The sequence below is a fragment of the Leptonychotes weddellii genome, chromosome 1 (assembly GCF_054177405.1).
Source record: "Leptonychotes weddellii isolate Sample4059 chromosome 1, ASM5417740v2, whole genome shotgun sequence".
In the NCBI taxonomy this organism is placed as follows: Eukaryota; Metazoa; Chordata; class Mammalia; order Carnivora; family Phocidae; genus Leptonychotes; species Leptonychotes weddellii.
Window position 1 is genome coordinate 44,356,324 of NC_138369.1, and position 26,269 is coordinate 44,382,592.

Consider the following 26,269-nt stretch of genomic DNA (forward strand, 5'->3'; position numbering starts at 1 on the left):
GGGCCCCCCCCCCAGCTCATCCCGCTGAGGATTCCTTGTGCTGGGCACGTACCTCCCCCTTCTCATTGCGGATCCTCCGGTTGAACTCCTTGCCCTCCAGGCACAGAAAGTCCTCCCCAGGATGGATGATGCCACACTTGATGGCGATGGCCCGGGCCGTGTTGATGTTGTCACCAGTGACCATGCGGACGGTGATGCCTGCCCGCTGGCACTTGCGGATGGCTTCTGGAACCTGGCGGGAGGGCAGGGGCAATGGGGATGAGTGCTCCTAGGGCAGGCCCTCACCGCCCTTATGGATTCTAGAGTGAGCCCTGTTCACAGGCAGCTCCAGTGGAAGGGGCCTGCATGGCCATGAGATACTGACAGCACATACGGCATGTAGACCATCTCCTTCCTTCCTGTGCCCATGGCAGGCATTATTAATCGATCACAGAATCCGATGATTAAACCCTGATGTGGTCTCAGAATTCTCGGTAGAGTCCCAGGCAGCTACCACCTAACACTGTGATGGTCCCTTCTAACATGAAACCACTGGTTATGCTGATCTGGGCAAGGACTTTGAGAAAGACCTCAGTAACACACCAGGCAGGGGTAGAACACTCTACAATTGCAGAGGAATGTGTCCCTGCTTTATCCACATGCACAATTCCTACAAACTCAATGAGAAATAATGCTCACGTATTTTCAGTTTTTTTGTTTTTTTTTTTGTGGGGGTTGGCGGGACACTACATTTGGGAGCATTTCATTTACAGAATGTGACACTGCCTTAGAATAAATACAAATGACTATACTTCATGCAAAATAGGACATTGCCATGAGAGAGTAAGGACTGCCTCCTGCCCCCCCTGACTGTAATGACAGACTGATGTCTGGGCCAATCAGGCCAGAGTAGACCCAGCCAGTCAGAAGGGGGTAAGCACCAGCCCCCCTCCCTGCTCCAATGCAGAGCTGTGGATTTATTTGCCCAGCAATTAGGATGCAGAAACCAGCCTGGAGCCGCTGTAGGCCTTTACACACAACCCAGATCAACTGAACAAGGGATTCTGACCCATGGGCAGTGACCAATGATAAAATAATAAGGTATGATTTGCTATTTGCTGCAAAACGTCTTTGAGTTGAAGAGGACATATGAAGGGCAGAAAATCTAGTTATACCAGAAGACCAAAGCACTTTAGAATCTCAGGCTTGGAAAGGTGGAGTCTGACTCCCACTCCTCTTGCATATCATAGTGCCTGGGGAGCTTACCCCCATTCCCACTCTGCCAAGCCACTGCTGAGAGGGTCTGCAGACTGTTATGGGCTGAACTGTGGCCACCCACCCCAAATACATTTAAGTCTTAACCCCCAGTGCCTGTGAATGTGACCTTACTGGGAGATAGGGTGTTTATAGAGGTAATCAAGTTGAGGTCGGTAGGTTGGCCCTCGGCCAATGTGACTGGGGTTTTTACGAAGAGGGGAAATTTGGACCCAGACACGCACTCAGGGAGAATGTCATGTGAAGATGAAGGCAGAGATTGGGTGTTGCTGCCACAAGTCAAGGAACGCTGAAGATTCCCAGCAAACCCCCTTGACCTTGGGGGGGTGTGGGCGCTGGGGGTGGGGAGAAGATCTGAAGCAGATTCTCCCTCACAGCCCTCAGAAGAAACCAACCCTGCCAACACCGTGATCTTGGACTTCCTGCCTCTAGAACTGTGAGGCAGTCCAGTTCGTTGTTGGAGGCCCCCAATCTGTGCTACTTTGTTATGGAGGCCCCAGCAAACTCATATAAGAATTAGAACATTGGTTCAAAACCTGACTGTGGACAGCTCCTGCCCACTGGTCCCCTTCCTGCCCTTAGGAATTTTAAAAACAAGGATTGATCTTGAAAATCTTTAGCCTCTGTCCTCCTCCATCCACAGCACCTGCTGTTCCTTCAGCACAGAGCACCACGTTCCAAGCTGGGGTCACTGCCCAGCCCCTCCCCAGTCTCCCTGCCTCCGGCCTTGCCCCTCTTCCATCGTTCTCCTACCTGACCACCAGCGACCTGCCTAAAGTTCCGCCTGGGTGTCACTCTCCTTCGGGGGCTCCCCCTTGCTGCTTGTAGAGAAAATCAAGACTCCCGAGCACGGTCATCTTGTGGCAGAGCAAGGAACAAATGCCGTGAAGAGGCCAAGGTCAGGAGGCCCCTCCAGCTCCCAGAATGGTATTAGAGACCAGCTCTGTGGTGACAGGTAGTGATCTCCTCGTCCCCAGGGCTGGAGCAGGGTAAGCTGACCACAGGTCTCCTCTGGGTGCATTTCCAGGGCCCAGGGACAAGGCTTCTGGTGCCCCCTCAGGGCTTGGGGGCCACGTGAGCAAGGCCTCTGCCTCGTGCCACAGCGGCGGCTCACCCAGGCGAACATGACCTCTTTGTACAGAGCCAGAGGGAGCGGGGATGTGGAACGTCCAACATCCTGCCTACATAATTTATTGATGCCCTCCCCATGGCTGTAACTGGGACGGCAGCCCCCTGCTGTCTCCTGTTCCAGGGGAAAGGAAAGAACCACTGCTCTTTAGGGGACATACACCTTATCTGGCTCCTGCCTTCAAAGGAATAATTCAGGTTATGTTTGATTCAAAGACGCTTGGGGTCTTGGAGTTGGAAGGGGCTTCAGGTCATGACTCTCTGGCTTTCTGCTCGTTGCCCAGATCTCCAGCTAGGCATCCCACGGATGGCTAGCCATCCTCTGCTTGCAGGCTTCTGATGACGGGGTGCTCACCCACTCCAAGGCTGACCATTCCACAGTGGAACAAGTCTATCATACCCTTTCACATAATCATTCTTCTTTCAGATGAGAGCAGGTGGTCTGGGTCTGACTTGTACTCTTGTAGGAGGCAGGGGCTTTGGTAAAGATCTCTGTACAAAGGGCTCTGGGAGCACAGAGGAAGGTGCCATTCCTTCAGAAGGAAGTAGATGGAGAGGAGAAATCTGGGAAAGCTTCCTGGAGAAGGGGATGTTTGAGCTGCTTCTGTTCAGCCAACACTAACTGAGGCTCTGGCACCTGGCACTGTGCCCAGGCTGGAGCTATGCAGATGACCACTTCACTGTGGCCCGGGCCACAGAAAAGTGTCCCATGAGATGCACTGGCAGAGAATTTGGGAAGGGTGCAGTAGAAAGAGCGTGACAGGTGATCTGGAGGGGCTGAGGCTGAGGAAGATGTGAGGCAGGAGCCAGTGGCCATGAAGCTGGAGAAGGGCCTGTGGTCAGAAGGTGCTGGAATCAGGGGCTTGGTACCAGGCCTGGGGGCCATGTAAGTTCTGAACTGGGGACGAGGTGTCTGGTACCGTGTTTTAGAAAGACTTAACGCTTTTAAGGCTGTCTCAGGGAGCCAAAATCTGACTGCTTGGAATTCCCACCCTCTGGGGTTCCCCAAAACAAGCTGGCTTGGGGAGAAAAAGGAGGCAGCTAATTTTTCTGGCCCCCACACTTTCCTCTGTGTGGTGGAGGCTTCTCTGCCCTTGGGGGAGAGGGCTCAGGGGCCAAAAGGCTGGGTTGGGCTTTGCCCTGGGGATCCACCTGAGTGTTGGCTTCCTCACCTATAAAGTGGGGATGATAGTCTGCACCCCTCAGCGAGGCTGGGCGATGCTGTGATGGGGGCAAAGGGCACCAATCACGGGAACAATAGATGCTGGTGCTGGGGGGTAGGGTGCCTGGCAATGCACCTGACCATGGTCTTCTGTGCTTGTTCTTTCTGCTCCAGGAGATGGGGAGAGATGTTGAGGGTATGGAAGCAGATACAGTGGGGGGTGGGGCACAGCTGGTGTCTGGGGATGGGGGGAGGCAGCCATTTGTTTGGGGTGGTGGGATGGTGTGGGCACGCCACCACGATTCCTGAGTCAGGTACCTTAGAGGTCTGTGACCTACCTGTGGGGGGATTCCAGATGGACCTGGACACACCCGAGAGCCTCCTCGGCCACCTTTCCGGGCAGTGGGCCCTGTAACTGGACGTCTTTGTTGTACTTCAGTCTGGCTTTACACTCGCATGTGCTATGGGTCTGCTTACTCGTCCCCTTTCACTGGACATTTCATTAGGCTGTGGGCTCCAGAAGGCAGGGACCGCTGACTGCTCAGGACCCATCCAGGGGCCAGGCACAGGGCACACGGGTCATCATGAAACATCTCTCTGCTTAAGCCCCTCAAAGCCTGGTGAATGGATTTGGATGGGGACATGCCAACCCTTCACAATTTAGCTCCAGGCTCCCCTCCTACCCATTTCTCTCATAAATCCAATGGGGGTATTCACTAGACTCTCACCCATCTGCGTTTGCCTGCGCTGTTCCCTCTGCCTAGAACACCCTCTCTCCTGTAATCTGGGAGTCTCTCCCTCTTTCAGGTGAAATGCCCTCTACTCATAAAGCCATTCTGGACTCCTCCAACCCAATGGGGTGCTTCCTTAAACTGCACTCTGCATTTCCTTGTATTGGTCACTCGTTCATTCATTTGACAAACAGCTACTGAACATCTAGCTGCTCTGGGCACTGAGGATCCAGAGATGATTAAGACAAGCCACAGAGGCACCGATCTGGTTGAAATATACTTTCCACATAGACAAAATAGCTGTAAAATTAAAAAAAAATTTTCTTCTTTTGCTAAAATTATCCAAGAGTTTTCTCACGGAGGAAAAACAGCCAGAAAATGGGCGCTTCCTGTTTTCATTAAATGAAGGCTTTTAAACATCTGTTGTTGCTGGTGACACCCATTCTCTGTGACTGCAAGGGCTCTAAATACCCCCGGATAACCTGGCAAATCCCAGACTGCTGCTCTTCTCATGGCTTTATCCGCAGTGGCTTTAGTCAGTGTCGGAAAATGTACCCGAGGCAGCGTCTTATATGTGTCTGGGGGATGATCGGCAAGCCTGTTTTGATCCATTCCGTCTTCTGTCTTCTCATGGGAGGAAGACAACGTGATTTGTCCCCTTGACAGATGAGAAAACTGAGGGAGGTAGTTTGTGTTCCAATGGCAGTTGCAGAAGGAATCTGAAAATGTTTGTAGGACCCTAGAGGTGGCCCAGGCTGAGGCTTCTGCTCTGGCCAGCCTCAGGGTTGCCTGGGAGAGCCTGCCCCAAACTGTAGGCATAGACACTCCCCTAAGGTCACCCAAGAAGCTGGTGACGGTGGCTGCCTGTGAGGCGGGAACCAGGGGCCTGGGGGTGGCATGGGAGGTTACTTCATCTTGTCTGTGGTATTGAACCACTGGAATTTGGCTCCGTGTGTATAAATCCCCCAGCCTAAAACCCAAATAAATCAAAAGCCATCCCCACCCTACTTGGAAATCCTGAATCAACAGGTCAGAGCTTTTATACCTCCAAGCAGTGTCACCAGCAACCCTGCTAGTGTCCCTCACTTGGGAATGTCCAACTCTTCATTGTTTGGTTGGGGAAATGGAGACCCAGGGAAGAGATGCACCTGAAGGCTTTCTGTGAGGGAGTGTTAGGAGTGGGATTAGAACCCGTGTCCCTTGACCCTGCTTTGTCACCCTAGTAAGTCCCTGCTCCCCAACACAGCTTACAACATCGAAATCTACATCCTGGGGGAGAGCCCAGGGGAGAGAGGAGGTCACCATCAAGGATGCGCTCACTTGACGGAAGCAAAGAAAGTTGTCAGGGAAAGCCTTCCCATCAGCCAGCTCAGAATGTTGGAGCTTGGCAGGCACCTGAGGGGCATCTGGGCCAACTTTCCATTTTACAGATCAGAAGACCAAGGCACAGAGAGGGGAAGTGGCTTGTGAGTGACAGAGTTGGGGCTTGGATCCAGGCCCCCTTTCTCCAATGTAGGGCCCTGCAGGATGAAAGTGCTCCCAGCCCTGCTGGGAGTCTTTGCCTGAAGTCTGTGCCTGAAGCCAGCTTCTCTGGATAATCATGCTGTTAGCAGAACATGCCAGGGACCCAGCTAAACCCTTCTCAGGCCCTGTCCTCCCTCTCCTCACACTCCTGACTTAGAACCACTTGCCCTTTCATTTCTGTGGCACCCAGGAGCAGGGCCTGGGGCAGGAAGCGGAAAACCTGTTCTAATCTGGATTTGCTCAGCCACTTACAGCGAGACTTGGGGAACATCACTGTCCCTGCTTGGCCTCAGTGTTTTCGCCTGCACACTGGGGCCGTGGGGAAGCGCTTGGTCTAGGTCAACAGTGCTCAATCCTGCAGTCGTGCCCCTTTAGTGGATTGTCAAATCAGTTTAGCGGGTGGTGACTAGCATTAAAAAAAAAGAAAGAGATAGAAGAAAATAGAAAATACTTACAAGTGCATCACATTACTTTGTGACATCCTTATTTTGGTTAAGTGTATGTGCTTATTGGGTCATGATATAAAATACATTTGTTATTAGCACAGGTCATGACCAAAAAAAGTATGTGTCTGATGCTGCTTCCCACCCCACCTCGGGGATGCTTCTGAGGCAGGGTGATAGGCTAGGAGCTCTGGGAATGAGCCGCAGGCTGGCCTCATCTGCTATGTGGAGACTGTAAGGAGATAAACTGTCATGGGAAGCCTGAACCCATTAGCGGCTGGTAATGAGAGGGCATCCCATGGGGAGGCTGATAAATGGCCTGTCTGTTCAGGGAGAGACACAGTCTGCAGGAAAACACATATGGCTCCAGGGCCAAATTACCTGGGGACAAATTGCCTTGGCTGCTCTAGGCTCTGGGTGGGAGTGAGGAGGCCTGTGGGGGCCTCTAGGGGGCGTGAGAGATGAGTACCAGGCATAGTCCTGGAAGATTGGTGTTCAAGTCCCATTCATTCTCATTCATTCATTCCACACTTAAATGAGCACCTTTCATAGGCCAGGCTCTGTGTTAGGGGTTGTTACCTGTCACTGGATCCAGAGTTATGAATCTACTGGGGAGGGGCACAGAGGAAGGGGAGCCATATTTACAGGCCATCTACTTCCTGCCTGACACTGCCTGTTCCTTGTATGTGCATGATCTGTCATGCACATGATACCTCATAGTATCCTGGGGTGTGTGTGAGTGGAGAATACTATTATTATCCCCAGTCTACGGATGAGGAAACAGAGGCTCAGAAGGTTATGTAACTGGCCCAAGGTCACACAGCTAGTAATGCTGGGACTCAGGATCCCAGGTCTGTCTGATGCCTGAGCTCACACTCCTGACGATGCTTCTCCTTGCTGCCGAAATGTGAAAGTCCATGTCTGTGACATTCTAGTCTCACTTGGTCTTTGGAACACAGACTCTTAGAATATCAGGGCTGGGAATTTGGAAAACACCTTGTCTACCCCTTTTCACTGGAAAAAAGGGGAAATGGAGGCTCCATAAGGAGCAGGGAACAGCAAGCGGCCCCTAGGGAATGGTGTCAGGGCAGGTGGGGAGCAATGAGGTTGCTTCTGGTGGAGGAAGGTGGCCCTGAGAGGCCCCATCACCGAATTCCACGGCTGGGGCCAACGTGGGCCCAGTCCCTGCTGGCCTGGGAATCAGGCCTGGGCCCAGCAGCTGGGTTAGTCCTCCGATGACGTGGAGGCCGGCCTCTCCTGGGCTCTGCCCTCTGGGGTTCCCCAGGGTGAGGACTCACTCTGCCTGCCCACAGCAATGTTTTGGAGATTCGAGGCAGCCCTCTCTTCTTACAGCCTCTCTAGCCTGGGCAATCTGACTGAGCACCCATGTCCATCCTCCCCCAACCCTGCCAATCCCCAGCACTGAATTCTGTCTTCCTGCCGGGTGCAGACGCAGCTAGAGGAGACTGAAGACCTGTGTGAGCTGAGCACTCCATTAGGTGCATTTACTACATCACTTTCCTTGGTCCTTCCGGAGAGGGGTGCTGTCATCCCTCTTCTCTTCTGCCTGAGAGTCTGACCTTTGGCTAACTTTCTAGCTCTGTGCCCCTGGAGACCTAACAAAGCGAGACTATAGGCTGCATCACTGTGCAAGCCTGCTAGGTTGGGAAACTGGATCTGAATGGACAGATCTCTACCTGCTGATGTGACATCACACTGGGGGTTTTCTTGAATACCGGTGACCTTAGTTTCTGGGTCTCTCCTTTACGGGGACCCTGGAACCCAGGCCTATGGATGTGTTATAGGAGATCCTGGCTCCTATGGGGCAAGAGGCTTCTAAGGCAGGGCAGCCCCCATGCTTGTCCCTTGGGAACACGGGGAGGTTTCTGGATGGTTGGGCGGATGGCTCTAGGGCTGCTCCCGTGGCAAAGCAATGCCTGCTGTCAGGCTGCCTGATGTCCTGAGCAGACTGATGCCAAGCGTGGCCTGTGCTGGTCTTATGAGTTTGAGCATTTAGGAGTAGGTAAAGAGAAAACCTTGTAGATGCTACAGGGAAACTGAGGCTCAGAGAGGCTCAGAGAGGTGAGGCAACTTAAGCTAGCTTGCCAGCAGGCCGGACTCCCAGCCTCTCCAAGCCTGCTGGTAGGGGGCTTACCTCGGGCCGCACGGGGTCCTCAATGCCCACCACACAGATGCAGGTTAGGTCATTGAGGATGTCATTCTCATTGTCCCAGTCGGGCTCGGGGCTGCTGGGGAAGTCACGGTAGGCCACACAGATGGTTCGGAGCCCATCGCAGGCCATGGGCTCGATCACCTTCTTCACCATCTCGTCCCGGTCACGGGGCCGGAAGACCCGGGGCTCCCCTGCCCCATTGAGGATTTTGCAGCACCTGGGGGCGGATGGGAGGGAGATGGGTAAGGTCCAGCCAAGGCCCAAGGATCCTCCCTCTGACCAGCTCGCGCTCACCTCCCCCTCCCCAGTGATGCCCATCTGGCTGTGGTTGGTCATCCAGTGTCTGTCCAGTTCATCTCCCATAATGCTTCAGGGCTGGTCCAGGCCCCTGGGCCCCAGGCAGGGATGAAATCAGGACCAGCCAAAAAGAAATCAGGCAGCCTTCTTGAAATATCTGCCCCAGTCCATTCAGCAAGAGCACATCTAGTTTGATCTGTCTTATATTCACAAGATTTCATCTGAAAAAATAGTTCCACAGCTAAAATGGTTTTCAAAGGGCATGAAACCTAGACTAGTGGTTCTGGACCTTGCTTGCACATTAGAATGGCTTGGTGGGAACACCAAATAAATAAATACCCATGTGTGAGCCCTACCCCAAAGGTTCCAATTTATTTCTATTATTTTTTTAGAGGGGGGGAGGGGCAGACAGAGAGAGAGCCTCTCTCTTCAACAGGCTCCACGCCCAGTGCAGAGTCCAACACAGGGCTCGATCTTACCACCCTTAGATCATGACCTGAGCTGAAATCAAGAGTCGGATGCTTAAGTGTCTGAGCCACCCAGGTGCCCTGTATCAGTGGTTTTTTAAAAGCTCCCTGGGTGATTCCAATGTGTAGCCAGAGTTGAGAACCACTGGCCTAGACCAATCCCATCAAGGTATGAGTGGGGAAACTGAGGTCCAGAGACCGGGAGTGACTTGCTTAGATCTCCAGGCTTATCTCTGGCACCTGGAGCCAGAGTAGACTGGCTAATAACGAACATCACTATGGTCAACCATCTCTGTGCTAAGGGAAGTGAAATAAGGGAGATTTAACAGTGACACTGGGTGGAACTTCTGGTGATTCAGTGATGTAGGGAGGAGGAAGGGAGGGCTCTCTGTAGAAAGTTTTAAGAGGAAATAGTGGAGAAAGCACCTGGAGGTGGTCCTGCTGTGGGACGTTGGGCAGGGCCTCCCCTGCACCTCTGGGTGCCAGATGACCCTCCAGCCCAGGCTGCAGGACAGTCCGTGCTGCACGACTTGGTGGTCCCCCGCTCCCCGCCCCCCTCCTCCCCTCCCACCTCCCACATGCAGCTTACTTCTTGAGCACGATCTCGGAAGCGCCCTTGCTGTACATGCGGAAGCTCTCATCGGGCAGCTTGATGACTGTGCTCATGGACTTGCGCACAGAGTTGAAGGTGTACACCTTGTACAGTTTCTCCTCCGGCATCTGGCTGCGCACGGGCTCGTAGTCCTGCTTCAGGTCCAGCACGAAGCCCAGCAGGCCGCACTCCGTCTTGTTGCCCACTTGCCGAGGCAGGGCACCCTCCTTCTCTGGGGGCTGTGGGGAGAGAGGCCGGGGTGGCTCACAGGGGGTAGCCTCCGAGGCCCCGGGGCTGGGCTGTCCCCTTTGCCCACCACCTGCACCCTCAGCCCTCTCCTCTCCTGGCTCTGGATGAAAGGAGTTAAGCAAGATCAGCTTTTTAAAAACTATGAACTCTTTCAAACCTACAAGCTGGATAGAGAATAAGAAAAGAAACACTCATGTACTCTCCATTCAGCTTTGTAGAGCCTGAGCATTATGCCCTATTTGCTTCAGATTTTTCTTCCTTGAGAAGGAAAACATGACAGATAAAGGTGAGTCCCCCTGTGTGTCCCTCCCTGTCTGCAGAATCCACCCTTGTCCCAGAAAGAACCTCTGTCTTAAAAGTGGCATGAATTATTACCCTATGTGTGTGTTTTTTAAATTTTTAACGATTTATTTATTATTTTTTTACTTTAGAGACAGCGAGAGTGAGAGAACAGGGGTGAGGGGCAGAGAGAGAGGGAGAGAAAGAATCTTAAGCAGGCTCCACGCCCAGTGAGGAGCCCATCGTGGGGCTCGATCCCAAGACCCTGAGATCATGACCTGAGCTAAAACCAAGAGTCAGACACTTAACCAACTGAGTTATCCAGGAGCCCCTACCCTGTGAGTGTTTTAAATTTTTATTTTGAGCTAGTTCTAGACTGACATGCAATAAGAAATAGTACAGAGAGATGGCACACACCCTTCATCCAGGTTCCCCTAGTGCTCACCCGTGTGACTATAGTACCTCACAGGCAAGACACGGACACTGAGGCAATCGAACCCACCTTGCTCAGATTTCACCGGTTTTATATGCACTCGTGTGTATGTGCTTAGTTCTATGCAATGCTTCGTGTGTGGATTCCTGTGACCACCACCGTGAAGATACGCAGCAACAGTTCATGACAAGGATCCAATCCCTGTGCCACCCTTTTCAAAGCAGCAGTCACCTCCCTTCCCACTCCCTCCCTGGCCCTGGCCCCCATTAATGTGTTCTCTATCTTCATAATTTTGTCATTTCAAGCTTGTTATATACATGGAATCATACGGTATGTGAAACCTTTGAAGATTGCGTTCTTCTCACTCAGCATCATCTCCTCGAGGTCCAGGCAAGTTGTGTGTGTCAAGAGCCTGTCCCTTTTCCGTGCCAAGTAGTATTCCATGCTATGGATGCACTGTCCCTTGTGAGCTCAATTTAGGTTCAGCCAAATGAAACTGCTATTGTAAGTCAACATGCTCAATTACACGTAGCTTAACCTTGTCTGTATGCGTGTATGTGCAGTGCTGCTATGCATGTTGAAAACTTCATGTAAGGGGACTGTACACATTCTTCGAAAACTTGTTTATTCATGTAACTACATTTTGAGAATCACTTGTGTTTATTCTAGCTAGTTTGTTCTTTTCCCCCCTGCTCTATCGATTCCATTCTATGACTAAGCCGCCATTTACTTTCCTCTTTTCCTTCTCTCCACTCACTGATTTAGCATACATTCTTCAGCACTGGCTAAGTGCTGGCCCTCTGCCAGGTGCGGGGCTGCATGAACACAAACCCCCACCCTGGGGGCTTGGCGAAATCATCGACCACCTCTCCCCCAGCAACTCTCACTTCGTCGTGTGGCTGCCTGAACATGACCAGTTTCATGCCTCTGTGCCTTTGCCCTGCTGTTCTTCTTCCCTTTCCTGCCAGGCAAACTCCTCCTTGCTTTTTTAAGGGCCAGCTCAAATATCTCCGTGTTTTTGAAAACTGCTTCATGGGTCTGTTTCCCCCTGAGTAAAGGAGTTATTGTATTCTCTTCCTTGCTATGTTCTCAGGACCAGCACAGAGCCCAGCACACAGTAGGCACTTACTAAGTGTTGGCTGGATGGTTCCATGCAGACCAGAGTGGTGGGAGAGGCACAGGTTAATAGGTAAGAACAAGAGGCCTCCATATGGGCGAATTGTGGGATTAGCCGGAGGCTGTGGGAGGTTCCTATAACTCACGTCCCACCTGTACCCCCACATACATGCATATACTCCTTGCATAAAATTACTTTTATGAAGCGTCTTGGGTGGAGGTGGCATTGGGGATGCTAAAAGCCACCACAGATAAACCCAAACCCTAGAGAGATTTAGAAGAGGAATATCTACCTACAAACCTGCCTGTTCCATCCCCACCCCCCGGCATTAGTGGCTTTTTGTGGGTCTCAGACCATCCTAGTCCAGGAACTCTGCATCCTCACCCTCAGCCCCCATCATGCTGCTCAAAAGGACTTCCTGGACAGGCAGGAAGTGGGGTCTGGAAGATGCTGGCACGGACCAACTGTGTGGGGGACAGGACAGCGACTGGACATGGCCCTGGCTCACTCCCCCTTCCACAGTTAGGGCTCAGGCCTAGGGAGCCGATCCCAGCGCTGTGGAGTCACTGGCATTGATAATTCATAGGAAGGACAGAGCCTTAAGCCCATGTCCTCAGTTTCTCTGTCTATAAAATGGAGAGACTAGAACAGATGACTTCTAGCTGAGAGAAAAAACGACCCTTTCAAGAGGTGTGGCGCCTCAGTGGCAGCTGAGGGCCCTGGGCAGGAACAAGGCTCAGGACACCCTCCCTGCTCCCACGCCAGGCAGAACTATGTCTCTGGCACCAGGGGCCTTAGAAGGCTCCCCACTCCTGAGCTCTTTGGTGGGACTGGATTTGGAAGCAAAGGAAACTTTGGTACAGCTTCCCATTTCTGATGTTTGCGAAAATAAATTCGAAGCACTTTCCCTTTGTCTCTGTAGTATGGTGTAATGTTGTGATTTTAAAAATTATATATTTTATTTATTTACTTTTAATTTTTTAAAAAGATTTATTTGAGAGAGAGAGAGCGTGCATGTGGGGGGAGGGGCAGAGGGAGTGGGAAAGGGAGACTCCTACGCAGACTCCCTGCTGAACACTGAGTCGGTTGTGGGGCTCCATCCCACGACCCCAAGATCATGACCTGAGCCGAAATCAAGAGTCGGACGCTCAACCGACTGAGTCACCTAGGCATCCCTCTTACTTTTAATTTTTTCTGTATTTTTATAATTAACCTTCTGGTGACTTCCAGAATTTTATGTCTTTTTTGTAACAGTTTTTCTCCCCTCTCCACTAATGAAAGAAAATGACAACACGGAGGACTTAAATAAAAATGCCTAATTACTTATTAGCCCAAGAGAGCTGAACAGTTATGCCTTCAAAATACCCGGCATTTTATTACCCTCTGTGAAATATTTTAATTTTCCTCTAAAAGGATTTCAAACAATCCATGGTTGCAAATGGCAGAGCTGCCTCCTACGTAATTTAATTTGTTTCCATGAACTTGAGCTCCGAGATCGCCTACGTGTATTACTAAGAAGGAGGGGCCCACCCCTTTTCTCTTTTGATTTTTTTTTAGATCTTGACAAACCCAGAGGTTTTGCTATTGCTGTAGACTTTCCGAGAGCCTTTTTATCTCTAGGGCTCCGATTCTGTAAGGGAGCTAAGACGTTGGTATTGTTTCAATTTTAACGGACAAGAAGCAGGCCCGGGAGGGGAGTGACTTGCTCGTGGTCACAGACCTGCAGAGGGGCAGGCCTGGGGCTGTCCCCAAGCCCCCTGGCTCCCAGTGCAGAGCTTCATCCAGCACATTTCCCTGTGTGGTACTGAGCCCTTTGGAAATGCTGGATGCAGCCACCAGGCATAATTTTGAGAGGACAATTCCTATTCGTGTTTGGGGTGCTGGGGGGTGAATAGAGCCAAGAGCAAGGAATAATGACTAGAAGAGCTGTAAGTTATAACACCTGCAAGAATGAGATGAAAAAAAGTGCAGCTAGGGGTGCCTGGGTGGCTCAGTCAGTTAAGTGTCCAACTCTTGATCTCAGCTCAGATCTTGCTCTCAGGGTCATGAGTTCAAGGCCCACATTGGGCTGCATGCTGGGTGGGCAGCCTACTTAAAAAAAAAAGCGCAACTAGCCTGTACCACCTGACATTCATTAGAATGGCTACTATAAAAAAACCAAGCAGAAAACAAGTGTTGGTGAGGGTGTGAAGAAACGGCAGCCGGGTGCGCTGTTGGTGGGAAGGTGACGTTGTGCAGCCACCGTGGAAAACAGGATGGTGGTTCCTCAACAGATTAAACATGGAATTACCATTCCATGCATTCCAGCATTCCACTTCTGGGTATATACCCAAAAGAATTGGAAGCAGGAACTTAAAAAGATATTTGTATATCCATGTTCATGGCAGCATGACTCGCAAAAGCCAAGAGGTAAGGGCAATCCACGTGTCCATCGGCAAATGAATGGATAGATAAAGTGCGGTCTACACATACAAGGGAGTATGATCCAGCCTTAAAACGGAAGGAAATTCTAACACATGTGACAACATGGATAAAACTGAGAGCATTATAAGTGAAATGAGCCAGTCACAAAAGGACAGACACTGTATAATTCCACCTGTATTATGTACCTAGAGGAGTCAGATTCATAGAAAAAGAAAGTAGAATGGTGGACACCAGGGGCTGGTTGTGCGGGGAATGGGGAGCTAGTGTTTGATGGGACGGAGTTTCAGTTTGGAAAGATGGAAAGTTCTGGGATGGATGGTGGGGATGGTCGCACAACGTGAATGTACTTAATGCCACTTGAAAACAGTTCAGATGACTCATTTGATGTTACAGGTATTTCACCCTAAAAAACCTCCAAAAAGTACCCCCAAACAACCCAGCAACCGTAGCATGGTAAACTGTAGCACCTGCCATATGAGGATGCTTCTAGGAGTGCACAGAAAACAACTTTCTGCTGAGTGGCTGTCTCCGGTGGCCTAGCCCGCTGCTCCTCACCCCTCAAGGGCAGGCACCGGCGGGGGGCCTCCCCAGTGCCTGGATGAACCACCAGCCAGCTCAACAGCAGCAGCGGCAGCCATGTTTGAATGTCAACTCTGCCCCATCCTTTACTGGGCTTGTCACACGTATGGTCTGGTTGTACCCCCACAGCTCCCTGGGAGGCCAGCGATGAGTATTCCCACTTTACAGCTGTGTACAGGGAGGCCCAGAGAGGCGAGGTCACACTGTTAGTCAGCGGCCCAGCTAGGATTTGACCCCAGTGTTCTCGGCTCTGAGCCCATAGCATGTGCTCTCCCCATAGCTCTGCCTGTCTCCGCTAGCACTGGAGATCTCTGGTTAACTAGGGAACTGGTTGATGATCAATTTAGAGTCCAAGGGGGTGGGGGGATGTGTCTGTTTTGCTTATCTTTGTCTCCCACTAAGGGGTAACCAATGAATGTCTGTGGAATGAATAAATGAATAATTCTGTGCTTGTATGTGTAGGGTGCTGCCCATGGGAGGCCAGATGAGGCAGAACTTTGGCCTCCAGAATTCTCATCTAAAGGCCTGCCTCCCCAGGAGCTTCTCAGTGCTAGGTCTCCTGAGGAGCATGAGGTGGCAGAGCCATGGGATCTTCCTCAGAGGCAGGGAAGGCAGGTCAGTGTGAGTGTCCAGGACAATAGACAGGACAGGCTGAGACCCCCTGGGGAGACACACTCCTGGAAAGCAGACTCCTTGGGACCTCCCCAGGCTCAGCAGTGCAGAGTGTGTGTGTGTTTGTGCAGTTGTATGTGTGTGGTGTGTGTGTGCGTAGTGTGTCCAATTTCATATGGTGTGTGGTGTGTGTGTTTGTGTTTGGTGTGTGAGTGCAGTGTATGTATGTGGTGTGTGTAATTGTATGTGTGGTGTGTGTGCAGTTGAATGTATGTGGTGTGTGCATGTGTGTGCACACATGCAGTTGTATGTGTGTGTGGTGTGTGTTTGTGTATGGTGTGTGAATGCAGTTCTATGGTATGTGTATGCACTTGTATGTGTGTGCCGTGTGTGTGTGTGGTGTGCATGGTGTGGTATGTGTGTATGTGTGGTGTGTGTGTGCATGCACACGTGTAGGGTGTGATGTAGGGATTAACAGGTCTGTTGAAAATCCAAATTCCCCATTTGGGACTATTTGCTTTAAACTCTTCTCCCAGAGACTGTGTTCGCAAAAACAAAACAAACAAAAACAACTAAAACAGGTGTTGAATTCAACACACAGGCCCCTGCCATTTCACATACCAGAACCACAGCCCACCTCACTTCCCTGTCTTAGCACCCTGTAAAGTCACCTCCAGAGTCTTTGGCACAGTTTGGCATCCCTGGCTTGGCCAGACCCTACTCTCAGAGTGTGGCTTGAGTTGGGGACTTAGAGGCTCATTGGAATATTCAATGGAGTCCTGGGTTTGGAGCCAGGAGATCTGAGTTCAAGGTTGGCTCTCTGCTTCCTGGAGTCCCTCTCTAAATACCCAAGTTCTAAGACATGGGAAATACAATTTAGCAGCTCCTTCCTGCCTTTGAGGGTTACTGGGGCTCCCCGGGGTAAGGCGGCATCATGGCCACCTCAGCTTAGGAATGGGGTATGCTGAGGACCTGGAGTTTCTAATTAGGTCAAGCGTGGCTGATTTATTCAGGAAGACCATCCTGCCAGGAAACCCCTTTTTGCTCTTTCCTCCTGAACCACTTCAGATTTGACCCCAGTGACCTTTGGAGGCTCCAGGGAGATTTGTTTTTCTCTAGACAGTTTATGTGTTCAGAAATACGCCACAAACTTCCAACAATTCCACTCCACAAGTCCCCATCCTCGGCTTAATAATTCAAACGTTAACTGCAGTGTCAACCTACTTTGAAAGAGGTCTCATAAAATACAAAATTAAGGTCTGCTTGGGTGGTTTTAGCACTCAGAACATACACGGTTGGAAAAGGAGAATGTTTTCCCAAGAAAGCACAAGGCCTCACAAGTGAGGAAGGAAGTATTTCCATCTTAAAGCACAGCTGTGGTTCTGAGAAGCAGCAGGGTGATGGGAAGAAGCCAGCAGAAGTCCTGATGTTCAAAGGGTCGGAGATAACAAAAGAAATCTGAGGGTGTGCCATGATTTCTGAGGCAGGGGAGCAATTTCTGACTCAAGGATGATTCACATAGCTTCTCTCAGAGGGCAAGTTTAGTTCCTAATGATTCAAAATAAGACGGGAAAGAAGAAAGCTTTGCCATCCTCAGGAGGGATGGGGCATGGGGCTGAGGCTGGCCCTCTGGAGGGCCCTCCTGGGCCACTTTTCCTGGCCTCCCTGCCAGCAGCCTCGGCCTCACACCACTCTCCACCCCTGCCTGGGGTGCTTTTTCTGAGCACCATGAGCAGAATCCTTTTAAGGGCTCATTGGATGCCACCTAGCTGTCCCTCCACACACCCAGTCTTGACTCTTGTCATTCCAGCCCCAGAGAAATACTCAGGCCACAGATCATCCGTATAAGCCACACATCTTCAGGTCTCTGGGCCTTGGCAGCACTGTGCCCCTGCCTGGAATGCCCTTGCCTGCTTGGTGAACTCCTCTAGAATTCTCTGGGTCCAAATCTGCCACTTGGTGGTCAGGAACAATCCTGGGCAGCTTACTTGATGTTTCTGCGGCTCAGTGTTTTTAGCTGCAAGACGGGAATGGTCATAATTGCCTTGATTCCCTGGAAGGGATGTGGAGGGTCAGGCAAGACAGTGACTGGCAAAATAAACTACAGAGAATAAGGCTCAGGAATAGTAAAAGAAGTTACAAGAGTAATAGCTACCATGGCCTGAGCGCTTGCTACACGTCAGGCACCGTGCTGGGACATACGTATTTTCTCATCTGACCTTCACAGTAGCCCTGAAGCTGCCCCCAGGCAAAGGTGCATCTTTATGAGTTGGGCAGGAAGGGGTGGTAGCTGCATGGCTCTGGGTTGGACGGACCTGGGTTCTAATCCTGGTTCAGCCTCTTATCTGCTCTGGAACTCCGAGAGTGGTTTTTCACTTCTCCCAGCTTCGGGGTCTGATCTATGAATTAGAGATGTGGTATCACTTACTTCATGGGGTCGTTGTACAAGGGGTGCATGGGGGTAAGCACTTAGCATCGAGCCTGGCTAAGGGAATGTTAGCAATTAGGGTTAATTATATAGTCACTTTACAGATTTGCAGACTGGGAAACGGAAGCTCAAAGGGGTTAAGTAACTTGCTCAGGGTCACACAGGTGGTTAAGTGCTGGAGATGAGGTTTGAACCTTGGTTTGTTGGACTTCAGAGCCAAACCTCATTGCTTCTTGGACTGGGTGTCAGGACATTTGGATTCCAGCTTCAGTAGCCCACGGGGTGACCTGAGACAAGTCCCTTCCTATTTCCAGGCCTCAGAGTAAAGTGAGGGGGCTGGACCAGGGAGTCTCTAAGACCTGTGAATCCATGTAGATAACACCCACACAAACTACCCTTGCAAATACTCAAGTAGGTTGGTGTTTTGTTTTGTTTTGTCTTTTAAGAATGAAAGGTGCTATCTAACTGGGAGGTCTCTGGATCAATGTAGACTAGAGAGCTGGGGGTAACTGCAGAAGAGATCAGCTCAATATGCTGGAAGAACCAACAGAGCACTGGTATTGGCCATGGGACAAAGATGGGGCCAACTCCTACCTCCTGCTGCCACAAGAACAGGAAAGTAGAACATAGGGACAGTCCTGTCCTGAGCATCTTATTAATTCATATTCACCCATCCACTGCCCATATATTCATCCACTCATCCATTCAACCATCCACCCATCCATCCATCTACCCATCCATCATTCACCCATCCATCCATCTGTCTCCCTACCTACTCCTCATCTCATTGATTATATATCTATGCATCTATTCACCAATCAGTTCACTTACCTCACCCACCCAACCAGTACTTCCCAAGAGCATGGGGCAGGGGTGGGGGTGGGTGGGAAGACGACAAAACATTGTCATTTCTGGCATCACCCCCCCAGAGTTCTGGATCACCCCTGTGCCCGTGTCCTCCCGACCTACTTTCCCCTCTCCTCCATGGGCCTCCCTCAGCCTGTAGCTCTGGGGTGATGCAGGGGGCTGCTCAGCCCTGGATAGTGCAGATCTTACAGCCCCAGTGTCTGGAGGCGGAAGCTGCCTCCTCCCCCTTCTCCCACCAGCCCGCAGCCCCTCGCTGCTGAGTCACACTCTCCTCCCCATTTGGATAAAGCTGCTGGCGGTGCCCACAGCCCAGCCTCACCATGATGCTGTGAGCTGGCTCCTGGGCAGAAGGGAGAGGTCAGGCCTAGGGCACACTTGGGAGGTAAGCAAAAAAGCCCAGCCGCTCACCCAGATGCTCCCACTACCATCCACCCATCCATCCATCTACCAGATGCCCTACATCTGGCTGCCGACTGACCTCTGGACAGACAATTCCGTTTCTCTTCATCCAAATGCTGGTTAATTACAAAAAGGCCCTCTCTGCTTCTAAACCAAATAGGGATTACAGCATGATGAGTCTATGCCGCTTAGCTGAGACAGGAATGTGAGAATTTTTCTTATCAGAACTCGCGGAAGTGCTACTATTACTGACAACAACAACGTCATCGGGTGGTAGATCCTTTCTGAAAATGGCCACCATTCGTCCCCTCTCTGAAGCCATGCCCTTTGCAATGTGATCTGGCAGTTCCTCCCGTCAAGAGATGGAGTCTATTTCCCCATTCCTTGAATCTGCACAGGCCTCTTGGCTTGCGTTGACCAATAAGATGCAGCAAGATGACAACGTGAACAAGCCCAAACTAGCCTGCTGGAAAAGCTGGGACCACACAGAGCCAAAACAAACCATCCCAGCTGAGGCCATCCCAGACCAGCCTCCGGTGCTGCTGAGATCAGCGGAGCTGTCCTCCTGAACCACCACAGACACAGATGCGAGAGGGAGTCCCACTGAGAGCAGAAGAGCCACCACGTTGAGCCCAGCCTGAATGGCCACCCCACAGAATTGTAAATACACAGTTTGGTTTTGAGCCCCTAAGTTTTGGAGTACAGTAGTCTCTGCTTATTCTCGGGAGATACGTTCCAAGACCCCCAGGGGACACCCAGAGCTGTGGATCATACCAAACCCCATGTATACTATGTTTTTTCCTAGACATGCATATCCGTGATAAAGTTTAATTTATAAACTAGGCACAGTAAGAGATTAACAACTGATTAATAACTGATAATAAAATAGAACAATTATTGCAATATACTGTAGTAAAAGTTATGTGAATGGGGTCACTCTCTAAATATCTTACTGTACTGTCCTCACCCTTCTTGTCATGCCGATGTGAGATGTTAAGATGCCTACGTGGTGAGATGAAGGGGAATGATACAGTGTGTGCCATAGCACTAGGCTACTCTCGACCTTCTGATGGTATGCCAGAAGGACGGTCAGCAGCTACGGGACTGAGGTTGATTGCTCGTAACTGAAAGTGCAGATAAGGGGGACTACGGTAGTTAGTTATGGAGCAAAAGCCAACTAATAAAAAGTGTTTTGCTTTGTTTTGTTTTGTTTTCATAAGGGGGACAATGACAGGATCTAAAAAACACAATTAAGACTTTTTTTTGGTCATATAAACATCATTGTTAAATCAAAGAGAAAGAAGTTGCTTACTATACGACCACCCCAAAATACATCAGCAGGATTCAAAAATAGGAATCCCGTCGCTCACTCTGCCTGGTACCTGCGAGTCACCCTGCGGACCTCACTCCCTCCAGCGGAGGCCGCGCCACTCACCAGAATCTTGGTGGTGTAGGCGCTGTTGATGGCAATGGCGTTGACGAGCAGCTCCATGGTCTTGGCGTTGATGGAACTGGGGTCAGGGATCTCCTTGTAGTGGACATCGCCAACGTAGGCCTGCACGACTGTCATGCGATTGGTGGTCAGTGTGCCTGTCTTGTCTGAGCAGATGGCGGTGGCATTGCCCATGGTCTCACAGGCATCCAGGTGACGTACCAGGTTGTTGTCTTTCATCATTTTCTGGGGGCAGGGGCAGGTGAGAGGGCGACAGTGAGGAGAGGGAGTCGGGGGGCCAGGGCGTGGGGTGGGGGCACTGGGGAAGCACGCAGTAAGTGGGGCAGAGCTGCTGCAGTCTGCCCTTGGTTTCCTGCATGTGCAAAGGGCATGTGCCCGTGGCCTCGGACATCGGGGCTCCGTGTGTGTGTAGGCTTTTCCTTCGCTTTCCTTATTTGAACCACTTACAAGATTTTATTAATTTGGAATACAGAAGTAATCTGTATTCCTTATGGAAAAAATAGGGAAAAGGGTGATAAATTAATGTTGAGTCCTTTCCAATGACCTCAAATATTTTTCTCTTACACCCTAGCAGAAGTAACCATCCTTTATTTGGTTAAGGGTTTTCTTTTCAAATCTTTTGCTGGTGCCTGGTTTTCATTGTCATTTTTGGTTCCACCAAAAAGAAATAAATTTAGGATAGATATATGTGTTTATAGACATAGGACAGTATCTGGAAAAATGTCAAAATATTAGTGTTATTATTTCTGGGTGGTAGAATTACAGGAGATTTTTATTGCCTTCTTTTAAAAAAATCTACAGATTCGATTTTTTCTGCATTGAATGCATATTATACCTCATGTAATAAAAATCACAAATTTCTTTTCAATATACACAAAAATGAAAACAAATCCATCATAATGCCATCACCCAGAATGGATACAGCTTATGTATCGACATCTTTTCTTTCTAAATTTATAATAAGAATGAAATCCTACCATACATATCATTATGAATTTTCTGGCATTCTCCTTCCTCTCTGTCTTTCCAGCTCCACTCCTAGCTTCTTCGAGGTTCTCAAGCAACTCAGCAAATGAAGTCATTCTCAAGGAACTGCCACTCTAAAGGCAGGCCCTGCTGACACAGTGACCCCATCTGGCAAGGAGGGACATGAGAAGTTGCTAGAGGCTGAGTCAGACATACTTCTAGTCTGTTCCTGAGAATCTGATTTCCTTTATTCTTGCTCATCATAATAACTCTTTATAAAAAGGGAAAAAAAAAGAGTGCAATTAGAATAATTTTAATAGCAGTTCATGTTACTAAGGAATGAGTATTGGTAGAATTATATGGTATTGCAGTCTTCTCTTATTATAACCTGTGATAATAGTAACACTTCATGTATGTGTAAGGGATGAGCAATAACAACACACTTTATGGTTTGCAAAATTCTTCCAGGCTTATTTTCTTGTCTGATGTTACAAGAGGCCTGTGAAACCTTTGAGGATTGTGGTCCTCCACGCTGGCAAATGGAAAAGCCATGGCCAAGTGATTTGACCAGGATCACACACCTAATGAGGGTTAAAGCTGAGACTGGAGCCTGGCTCTGTTTAACTTCACAGCCTGGATCATTCCATCGGGCCCCTGCCCATCTGTACTCTTGGAAGATGGTTCATCTGTTGGGCTTAAGAATATACAGGTGGCTACTGAGCACTGGAAATGTGGCTGGTCTGACGTGAAATGTGCTGTACGTGTAAAAATACGTGTTGGAATTTGAAGACTTATTATGAAGAAAGCAATGTAAGATATCTCACTAGTGATTTGTATATTGATTACATGTTGGATTGCTAATAATTTGGACATAATAGGTAAAGTAAATTATATTATTAAAATTAATGTCACTTGTTTCTTTTTACCTTTTTTTTTTTTTTAACATGACTATGAGGAAATTTAAAATCACACATATGGCTCACATTGTGTCTCTGAGTGTCATCTCTGTTCTTTTGATGGCGGCTCCCAGGGTGGGTATGCCAGGCTCAGAGAGAGCAGAGTTTGCCTCTCCTGGGTTGGGGCTGTACTCAGTTTATCAAGTGACTATATAAGTAACACGACCTAAGACAGCTGAAGGCACCAGGCGCCAGAGATGCGAACTGCAGAAGGTGCAGAGGCCTAAAAATGTCTGTGCATGATCCCCCCCAAACTACCTCTGTGCGACTTTCAAGACACCCCGAGCTCAGCTGGGTGGCTGTGGGGGTCCCCACTCATGGCTGTATGAGAATCTCCATCTCTGGGCCCCAGGCCCCCAAGCAGCATCGTGTTGTGACCTGTTTGGGCTTTGGTTTGTGGGATGGAGTTTCTTCAAGAACCCTAAAACAAGGAGACGATAAGGGCCGTATCTTTTACCTAGGGCTGCCACTTCCTGGCACCTGCCTGGAGATCTCTTTTCTGTATGAAATTACATCGGTGAGCCCAATCCAAATTCCAGCTTGGAAACTGACGCCCGCCGTGCCCTCCGGCAGCTCTGCCAATGTCTCAGAGCCAACGCCTTGTTTATAAACATGCTCAGGCCTCCATCCTCGTAGGGACGTCCTGGCATTGGGGCCCTGGGCATCAGGAGTGCAGAGCCCTGCCCTCCGAGGTGGGAAAACCATGGGGCCAAGGGAAGAGAATGAGGCTGTGATGTGAGCCAAGCTTGAAGTGCCCATTTGAGATGCTCAGCCCAGTGTTCGGGCTCCATGGATGGCCACGGCCTGGGAGCAGGGGGCGGCGGGGTTCTGCCATCCGGGGAGCACTAGAAACAACCCCCCCCAGACCCAAGTGTCCACAGTCAACTTTCATGGGCTTACCACCCTTCATTAAACTGCTTTTAAAACCTCTTCCATTTTCAGCCCATTCCCGGAGAGGAGGGGGCTTCCTTAAATCAGATCTCTTTTGGCTTTAGGCTCATCTCTTCCCAACTTCAGGGAACAACCTCTGAGATGAGTTGCTGAAGTAGCACAGCTTCCATGGAGCTTTGACCACAGACTTTTCCTTACATTTGGTGGGGTGGGATGGGGATGGGTTTGGGCCTGCATGGTGAGGTCTGCTTTTTATGTTGTTTTTTTTTAAAAATTTTTTTTTAAAGTGGAGGTGATGACCAATGTTTAAAAATCAATATATTAAGTCCAGGCTTCTGGCTTCTCTGGGAAAAATGTGAAGAGTTGGCAATGTGTGTGTGGGGGTGCATCAGCAAGGCAACACTTGGCTGGGGTGAATCATGGTTGTTCCTGTAGCCAAGATGTGGCCCTCAGGGCTGCCACAGGCCCTGGACTCCCTGAGGGCATGTGAGCTCCGGCTTCCGGCATAGGTCTCCTCTCCCAGCTTCCAAGGTGCCCCCTTCCTTCTTCTTAGCTCTACTGCGGCCCCAGCGCTTGCCCCACGGGCCACCCCCTAGAGCCCCTGCTGGGGACAGCCAATCCCAGCTGCACCATCCGGTCCTCTCCTTCTCACCTTCACTGAGTAGGCCAGTGAGATGGTGACGGCCAGAGGGAGCCCCTCCGGCACGGCGACCACCAGCACCGTCACGCCGATGATGAAGAACTTGACAAAGTACTGCACGTAGACGGGCGTGCACTCGGGTAGCCATGGCTTCTTGTTGACCACGAAGGTGTCCACGGTGAAGTAGAGCACCAGGATGATGACCGTGATGGCCGACATCACCAGACCTGTAACACGGGTCGGGGGGAGACCTGCTCAGGGGGTGGGGGCCCTGGGAAGTGAGATGGAGACCAGATACTTGGCCAGGCAGATTCTAACCCACATCTCAGCTCTGCCACTTACTAGCTTTGTGGCCTGGGACACGTCCTTGATCCTCACAGAGCCTCAGTCTCCTCCTCTGTGTAATGGGGATGCCTGCTTATTTCACATGGCTTTGCAAGGATCAAATGTGATGAATGCACGTAAAGCGCCTGGCACAGTGCCCGACACCTTGTGGGTGCTCAGGAAATGTGTGCCGAGACCACGTGAATTAGTTTGAACTGCCTGCATAGTTCTCGCACATAATCATGTGCAGCTGGTACCATTTATCGACTCGTCCACCCAGGCACCTCGTAGCTCCTAATCTAGGAGCGAGGGACACAGCACTAGAGAGGACAGAGTCCCTGCCCTTGGGAAGCTGAGACTCCAGAGGGGGAGGCAGACAAGAAGCAACACACTCATGAAAAAGACCATCCATGTAGGGATAATGCTGTGTAGAAAAACTGTAGGATAACATGACAGAGAGCGGCATGGGCTGAAGGTAAGAAAACAACCCACGTCCATCGACAGACAAATGGGTAAAGACGGCATGATATAGACACACAGCCTTAAAAAAGAAGGAAGTCCTGCCATTTGCGACCACATGGATGGGCCTGGAGGACATTATATATATATAAATAGTCAAACTCACAGAAGCAGAGAGTAGAAGGGTGGTGGCCAGGGGCTGTGGGGAGGGGGAGGGGATTGTTTTTCAGTGGGTATAGGGTTTCAGTTATGCAAGATAAGGAAGTTCTTGAGCTCTGCTCTACACTACGGGGCCTACGGTGAACAATAGAGTATTGTGCACTTCAAAACTGGTTAAGAGGCTGGATCTACCTCTTAAGTGTTCTGAGCCCAAAAAACGGAAAACGGAAAAACCCAGGAAAGAACACAGGAATTTTTGGAGGTGGGGGATGTTTTGTACCTTGCTTGTGGTGATGGCATCACGGGTGTACGCATATGTCCAAATTTATCAAGATGTACACTAAATGTGTGTAATTTTTTGTATATTAATTGTACTTCAATAAAACTTCAAAAAAGAAAATAGAACAACACGGGCTGGTGGACAGGGACTACTTTAGCTAGGCTGTCCAGGGAAGACTTCCTGGAGGAGGTTCTCCTTGAGAAGCTAGGGAATGATGAGAAGTATCAGCCAGATGGTGACCTGCAGAAAGAGCGTTCCGGAAAGAGGAAAGAGCAGGGGGCCCTTTTTCGGATGAGGACACTGGGGTCAGTGAGGGGAAGGGACTTGTCCAAGGCCACAGGCCAGAGAAGCCCTGCACAGTTGGCAGATGCGGGCGGGTACCTGCTCGGATGCCCGGGGACCCCCTCACCCGTTCGGGGTGCTGCAGGGCTCTGGCTCTGTGCGGGTGCACACCTCCAGCCTCTGCCAGAGGAAGTCCACGCTTCAGAGAGCACTGTCTCCTGGTTAGGAAGGACCCGGCACGGAACCCCACCCCAGTGTGATGGCCAATATTCAATGGCTGAGGAGGAGGGGGGTCCAACAGCCCAGTCCCCTTGCTGCGAGGCCAGAAAGACCCTGCAGAGGTAGGTAGAGACGGGGATTCCTCCAGGAAGTATCTGGCTTTTTCCCTGGCCCCTTTGAGTCTCTTACCCTCTATAGGTCTCACCCGAGAGCACCCTCGCCCCTAAAAATCCTGCGTCCACCCATCTCAGGCTCTGCTTCAGGGAATTCAGCCCAAGAGAGGAGCAGAGGTAGGATGTGAACCTAGAAATGTTTGACCCTGAACTACGTTCTTGGCAAGGCTGAGGAAGGGGAGGGGGATGAGCAAGAGCTTTGAAGGCCACGGGTGGTTCTCATCACTCTGTTCCCTGCCCCCCAGTGCCTGTGCTGTGGTTCTGTGGAGTCTTCTCCATGCCGGGGATGGAGGAAATCCCTGGTTCCAT

The 26,269-nt window shown here is 50.4% G+C and overlaps 1 protein-coding gene across 6 annotated transcripts in view; it reads right to left on the reverse strand.

The window, feature by feature from the left end:
• The window catches only part of ATP2B2 (ATPase plasma membrane Ca2+ transporting 2), a 72,899-nt gene that overhangs the window by 24,355 nt on the left and 22,275 nt on the right, over positions 1 to 26,269 (reverse strand). For all 6 annotated transcript variants that reach the window (XM_081822270.1, XM_081822248.1, XM_081822243.1 and 3 more), the window contains 5 exons: positions 24,077 to 24,291; positions 20,594 to 20,836; positions 9,769 to 10,010; positions 8,398 to 8,632; positions 53 to 232 (listed from right to left, as the gene is read on the reverse strand). In XM_081822270.1, coding sequence (XP_081678396.1) covers positions 53 to 232; positions 8,398 to 8,632; positions 9,769 to 10,010; positions 20,594 to 20,836; positions 24,077 to 24,291 — 1,115 coding nt within the window. The remainder of the gene's footprint in view (positions 1 to 52; positions 233 to 8,397; positions 8,633 to 9,768; positions 10,011 to 20,593; positions 20,837 to 24,076; positions 24,292 to 26,269) is intronic.